At 37.7% G+C, this 7,500-nt stretch overlaps 1 protein-coding gene across 2 annotated transcripts in view; it reads right to left on the bottom strand.

Moving 5' to 3' along the window:
* Positions 1 to 7,500, bottom strand: part of LOC138015097 (histone deacetylase 11-like) — a 35,832-nt gene that overhangs the window by 22,207 nt on the left and 6,125 nt on the right. For both annotated transcript variants that reach the window (XM_068862014.1, XM_068862015.1), the window contains exons 5-8: positions 6,756 to 6,798; positions 5,775 to 5,851; positions 4,072 to 4,134; positions 2,195 to 2,291 (exon numbers count right to left, since the gene is read on the bottom strand). In XM_068862014.1, coding sequence (XP_068718115.1) covers positions 2,195 to 2,291; positions 4,072 to 4,134; positions 5,775 to 5,851; positions 6,756 to 6,798 — 280 coding nt within the window. The remainder of the gene's footprint in view (positions 1 to 2,194; positions 2,292 to 4,071; positions 4,135 to 5,774; positions 5,852 to 6,755; positions 6,799 to 7,500) is intronic.

The raw sequence follows: 7,500 nt of genomic DNA, 5'->3' as shown, positions 1-7,500 counted from the left end.
TGTCCTATGGTCAACCTTTCTATAGATGTACATGTATGATCTAATAATTATGTTCCAGTATCTACAGTATGTTCAGTAAGTTTGAGCATTCACTTAATTCATGCTGACTGAATTCCACCAAAACTATATAATAGTAAACAATCCCTAACGTTTGTTAAACTCATCACAAATAGATGAGCTTGGGAACTGGTGCCTAAAAGGTTAACGGGAAGCAGATGCCATAAGCCAAAGGGGAGGTATCCATGGCAACCCTGGAAGCGGGAACCACCCCCACACGCAGCCGCTGACCGGCACCGTCACACTGAGTAATCAGTGGAAACAACTTGCCTGACCCATACCAAGAGCCCATCACACGGAGCCTCTATCCAGACTATATCCTTGAGTAACCTAAATTGCCCGTATCTTTTTATAAAATAGCAGATTTTTCATTGATGCCAAGCTTAATCCATCAAGGAACGGCTATTCTTTCCTGAACAAGTATGGTGACTGTGTCGCCGAACATTCAGCTTTGTTTTTATGAGTTAAGGTTAAATGCACGCACTGTTTACGTTTAATGTTGCACATGCTCTCTTCTTAAATAATTATTTATAATTATGTCGCAAGGCTCATCGCATAGAGCATTTGATTTAAAGTCGCGTAATCTAAGATTTTCAGTTGTGCAGACACAACCACGCTAACCAGTTGTTCATCATGTTTGGTAACCAGTTATTCGCCAAAGTTTTACCTAACCACTTGGAACAGTGTACATCAATTATGGAGACAGTCAAGAAATAAGTTTTCAGTAAGTTTCTATTAGTTTATTTGCAATAATTTTCTGTTTCTTAATTTTAAACATTTGTAAGGCCAAGTGCCAACGCAATTTCTTTGTATTTTAGATTGAATTGCCTTGTTATTTAATTAATACGGTTCTTTCTCCGCATTGGCGTGTTTGGTCTCTTGTTCAACGCAACAGTGACCCTAATTTTTTATTTCATATTTTTCCTTGGAGCAGTATCTTCATGGAGCAGTATTAAAAAAATCTTTGTCCATTTTTTTGGTAATTTCACACAATTGTACGGAAGGAGCCATTGTGAGTCGAACAGCTCACACTCAAGTCAAATCTATTTTGGGAGTGTTACCTACTCACAAAGGCATTCAAATACATTTTTCAGGTATGTATGTGAGTTTAAGAACCATACATGTATGTGTAGAATATGACACCAGGCTCTGCCAATCTCGACCCCAGAGCTCTTCTCTTGACCGAGGGAGAGAAGAGCTCTGGGGAACCCTGAAACAAAGTGTCTTCTCATTGGTTTTCGTGAAGAACAATCAAAAGCGTCTCTAATTGGTGCATCCATGTTAGCACAAAGAGTGAGCAGACGCCGTAAGGTTCAAATAGCCAATTTTTGGCTGTAAGAACCCTACAGCGCATGTTCTGCTACGCAGAGTTTCCCAGAGCCTTGGGTCAACCCGACCCGAGGCTCTGGTGACGAGAATGCAGGCTCTGCAACATATCATGGATTAAGCGCGACGATCGCTTCTCTCTTTCGTGCGAAGATTTTTCTGCATATAACTTTACAAAATGACAGATGGTCCACAGGGGTACATGTAGTTGTTCATTGCTAGTTACGGGCTACTGATTTATTAGCAACAAACTTATTGTCTGTTATGGATATACCTATAATATATTCAGTTGCTCTAAAGGGATTCGTCTGTAACCCACACTTCAAATTATACATTCACTTCATTCAACCATTTCTTTAACAGAACAAAGAAGCCCAACAAATTGACTTGCTCCTATAAACCCTCCTCACATCGCAGAGGTCAATTGGGCTCCACCCGAATTCTTCAGGTGTCTATAAGAGACAATTGCTTATTTATAAATTGTCTGCTGGCAGATAAGTGCGAGGATCACTTCTCTCTTTTCGTGTAAAGATTTTTCAGCTTGTAACATCACAAAATGAGTGGTGGTCCTCAGGGGCAGTCCATGGACCAGGTCCATGAAGGGGTCCATGGACCCTGTCCACAGTAGTGGTCCATGGACCTGGGGTCCATATTAATTTTTTGTATACATCCCATATACTATAAAACCCTCAGTAACCCACATCAATAATTTATTATACCCCTACTGGGTATACTGTCAGTACTGTATTCTACTACAGTCAGTAATGGTAACTACTGTAACCATAAAACTGTCGCTCTAATGTTGACTTACTTTTGACCTTAATATCGCCAGGGTAGATAAAAGCATTATAAACATCCATAATGTAAACTTGGTCATCCTTATCAAAATCAGCCTCATGCCCATTTCCCTATTAAGATACAAAAAAAAAACCTTACAGCACATTTGTACATGTACTTGTTGGCATGAATTCTTCGTCCCTAATTCACAAATTGTCAGTGACAATGATTATGATCATTTGAAATCCTACAAATGCCATTAACAAATAATACAAGACAGCTTTACCCTTAAATTAGCACTCATAAATATTCATAGACTATTTTCAGGTCACACAACTGTCCAGCTGTATACTGCATTTACCTGATTCATATAAAGGACTAAAATACAAAATTTCATTTGACAATCTGTGGCATCATTCACCATAATCACATTAAGAGGACACTGTATGAAAATACTAAACAAAAACCTGCCAAGTGCCAAAAAATTGAACATTTCAATGTCACTTTTCAAAAAATCCCCTCTGCGCATAAAAAAATTTGCCAAATGAGTGGTTATTTATATTAGGAGATGAACTGCAGCTGTTCATAACAACTTTTAATTAATGAATACACTCTCCACTTATAAAATCTTTTAATCCCCAATGGTATATTACAGCATCTGACAAGAAGTGGAAGCTCTAATTAAATCACAGGTCACACATGATCAGTGTAGCAGGCACTTCTAGTCTTGACCTGTGGAATGTGACCTGTATTTTAGACCCGCTTGACAAGAAGCTAAATTTAGCTTGTCAATACAGATACTGTACGATTAATGTAGATTCATGAAGATTTGAACCCTGTGAGACATAGTTATATTACATAGATTATTTGCCAGTTAAAGGGGCACTGCCATGGATGTGCATGTGCCAGGTTTTTGAATCGAAACTTGAAAAATTCAGCCAGAACTTTTCAAGTTTGGAGAGGTGCAGACAATGTGGTGACCACTGTCACATCCAGATCGATTCCCCATACTCAGTGCACAAATATTGATTCAATCTCCTCAAAAAACCAAAGCAGAGCAGTCAAAATACCAGTGCAGCAAGGCAATGAAGAGTAACTTTTTAAGGTGTGAATTCATGAGAAATTCAACATATGGAGTAATCAAAGTGTCAGCCGTTTTGGTATCAACAAGGATCGAAGTCCGTCTTTGTGGCTAATTTGTAGCGAGTCACTTAAAATGTCAGAGACCCCCACATCATCGTTTGCTGATAAACGTTACTCTAAGCTTTCTCCGCTCTGAAATCTGTATTGAATATTTTGAAGAAATGCATTGAGCGGAACTGAACTGATTGTGTTTATTTGCCATTTGTTTGTTGCACAAAAATTAATTATAAAACCGCAAGTGGTGAGTAAAATACGGCTGAATTTTTTCTCTACTTTCCGTCGTTCAACTTCAAAGTCTTCTCTTGGAAATAAATGCACTCTCTTTCAGCTTTGAAATGGCATACATGTTAATCTGATCATAATTATGTTTGGTACTATATCATAGACAACAAATATATTTCTGGAAGAGTGCTTGAACCGCCGAAAGTCTTTCCCATCACACTTCACTGAATTCAGCCATCAGTGAACAAACATCGCATGATATTTGTATTCCCTTTAAATTTATTTCTTGGACTCCAAATCATCAATAATAGATTAATATACATTTTAGTGCTTTTCTAAAGACATAATTATTTAGTCTAGACTTAAACAGAAAAAAGCAAAAGTGTAACTTCTGTTAAAATCTCTGAAATTATGTGAAAAATACTGCACACATGTCATTGCATGACACTGCCCCTTTAAGGTTTCCAATTGCCCAGCCATATTAAACTTGTTTCAACTCAAATTCAGTTTTTGTTTCTAATATTAAAGATCAAAGCAATAGGTTACCTGATGTGCATCAAGATCAATAATCATTGCTTTAGAAACACAAGCCACTTCCTTGAATAGAAACTGATCAGGGGAAAATGAACAAGAGGGTTAGAAATTTATTGGCTTTTAAAACAAACACTGATCTCAAAGATCCTGTATTATTCAGTGTCTGATGTACAGGATAACAACTTTCTTTGATTCCCAAGTTCCTTTAAATTCTTTGTCTGAAAACCTTGTTGCCCCCTGTTTCTCCTATTTAAGCTTAAAACTTAATTAATGCCAAGTCAACACCTCAGAAAGAGGAAACTGGTTCATTCATATATAGTGTAACTGGCAAGACAAGACAAGAGGCTGACCGAAGTCGAAGGCAACCCGGAGGCTCCTTTTTCATTAGCTTCTACCGTAACTTAAGACATCTGTTGCAACTCACGGCAGGGGTGGGCGCCACTCCAATCCCGCTGCATGCACAACTTGTCCCCAGTAATAATGGTGCTCATTTTACCCACCACGAATGGATGGAAAGCTGAGTGAACTTTGGAGGGGATGAGCCGGGACACGAACCCGGAGCGCTGCAGTCTGCCAGCGAGTGATACCCACTACGCTACGACTGTGCTGGCAATTACACTTAAATTAGCCTGCGAGCAGGCTGTTCACAAAGACAGCCCGCTCCCAGGCTACATTACACTCAAAAGACAGTTAAAAGAGTGACAAACAGAAGTCCCAACTGAAGATAACGTTGCCACGGCTGTTTTCACTTAAGGTCTTGGTAAGGAAAATGAGGTGTACATGGTCAAACTATGTAATCATCATATTAAAGCTAACAGATTGAATTATTTGAATGAAGTTTTAATTTTTTGGTATTTAATATTGCCTTTTAGTTTTGAAGCGTCAAACTTAGAACGACCGAGTCTGCTGCAGAAGCTCCTGCCCCTTCGCTTTATTGAGAAAACAACCACACTTTGTTGCAACTTAGTCACAGATGAATGCACTCCAACAGTGTGTGAGGAATTCTTGATACAGATGTATGTAACGAGTTGAAGGAAATATCATGCATCAAAGTTGAAACTCTCATCTCATTATTAATGTACTTAATTCGGGAAGAAAAAAAGTGCCATAAAATCAGTCTCCGAAGACAAACAAAAAATTCCTCACACCTAATATTTGGAGTTACTGTTACAGTAGTACAATCATCTTATTAGAACTGAAGATGTAATTTTGGAATCAAAATAAAGCCCTACAAAATCAGGCTTCAAGATTTCGTGTGCAGTCCATGGTCTGCTGAATAACTCCACCCCCTACTTTAAAGCCAATTATGCTTAGCCAATCAGCATTCAGGCATGTGCTAAGGGAGCAGATCGTGCGTGAAGGCTGTCAATTGACACCCAATCCTTTCACATGTGATTGACATGATACATCCAAAAGACGCCCAAATTTACATGTACATGTAGACTACCTTTACCGAGATCTTAACACAAAGTACTTTGCGCGGCATCAGTTCCAATAGTGAACCCTTACTTGTTTGGTGGTACATGTAGACCAAATTACGACAGGTTTTGAATGACTGCACAGAATTTATTTAACAGAAAGGAGTTTTGGCGTTATACATGTACACCCATTCACCACCAATATATTTTTATTGAATTCCATGGATTTGCCAGTAACAAAGAAGCTTAAGTCAGAGTTTACTCATGAAAAAAAAAAAGAAAACTTATTAATAGTACCTTTATTGCTAAGGTAATGTCAGCATAAGCACAGAAGCCTCCCCCTCTTGATCCAGAGCAATGATGAAAACCTCCACCTGTAACAAAATGAACGATGACAATTACAATTCTTGACAAGCACTGATGTTATAATTTCACTTGGACATAATAATAATTTATATAATAATAAGAATAATTATTATTATTATTATTGTTATTATTATTATTATTATTTAACAAAAAGAAAAGAGATACTAAGTTAATTACACAACGTTTCGAGGACATCTTGTCCTCATATTTATCAAGTGAAAGGAACAATTCAGTGTTGAAATTTAAAGGAGCGCATATATACAATTATGTTAATTTACATAAACAGTTTGCCCTTAGGGAGTCACTTTGAATGCAAGAGCAAAATAATTTGAACGCCTTTTGTATGAAATGTTGTTCATACAAAAGGAAAAACCACCTTTTAACATTCAAAGCGACTCCCTAAGGGCAAAACTGTTCATGTAATTATCTTAAATTATTGTATATTCGCTCCTTTAAATTTCAACACTGAATTTTTCCTTTCACTTGATAATGAGGACAAGATGTCCTCGAAACGTCTTTTCTTTTTGTTAAGTTCTACATCTAAATTGTTATTAATCAAGATTACTATTATTATTATCATTATTATTATTAGTGCAAGGAGACCCGACTTGGTCATTATTAACAAACAAGAACGACCAAACAAATTAAAGATCATGGGAAGAAAGTTGCTTGATTGGTTGAAAAAACAGTTTTTCTTACACTTGATCTGAGCAATCAGTCGCAACTTGAGCTTTAAAACACAATAACCTGGGCAAACACCCAGAAAAATTCCTATCCAAGAGTTTGCTACTGCTACAGGGTAGCTTGCAAATTGACTTAATGTACTTATTAACCTGCACTAACGACATGTGTGCAACTGCTGTATGAATTCAATGAAAAGTCTCTACAAGAAGCAAAATTAATTCTTCATACCTATATTGATTGCCCAACCTCTTTCAACTGCAAGTTTGGCTGCCTAGAATGAAACACTTTAAATGTGGTTAACATGCAATTATTGAACAAACAAAGAGATGCAGGCTTTCTGTGTATTTAGGTCAACAACTAGTGAAGAGCAGTTAGGTTCATAGCGGTCAGCGGTTCATTCCCATCTGAACAGGCTCATGTAGACCAAGCAGTGTCAGTGTAGCAGTAGCAGACATTCTTGAGCTACGTTGGCTGAGCATTATACGTTTTGTATTCATTTAGCGTTTTTTTCTGGTAGCATTAACAAGTTCTTATCTTTTCTGCCTGTCAGTACAATAAATCATGTCTTCCTTGACAAACAACAACCTTTCCACTGACATGTGGTCAACGACATCTTCTCCTTCCCCTTCTTTAACAACAGTGCCATCAACAACTACTTCGTCGAGGACCTTGACATGTACATCCTCCACCTGTCCATGTATGTGTATAAACAGGGATATGCTGGCCCAGGCCATGTTGTCTATTAAAAAAAAGCCCTATCAGATTGTTTACAGTGGCAATTCAGGTTGAATTTCAAAGTGTCCCTTCCAGCATGAGTCACAAAGTAATGTCATCCCCATCAGTATTAATATTTAGTATTCAAATTCCTGGTAGCCAACAGCAACACCCAACCACCTCTACAGGTAGCATCTCTGTTCCTTGTTTCATTTCCACTTTTCGCACTCGTTTGAACCCGATTTTTGATAAATTCCCA

This window comes from Montipora capricornis, chromosome 9 (genome assembly GCF_036669925.1).
Source record: "Montipora capricornis isolate CH-2021 chromosome 9, ASM3666992v2, whole genome shotgun sequence".
Lineage (NCBI taxonomy): Eukaryota > Metazoa > Cnidaria > Anthozoa > Scleractinia > Acroporidae > Montipora > Montipora capricornis.
This window is presented reverse-complemented; position numbering and strand designations above follow the sequence as displayed.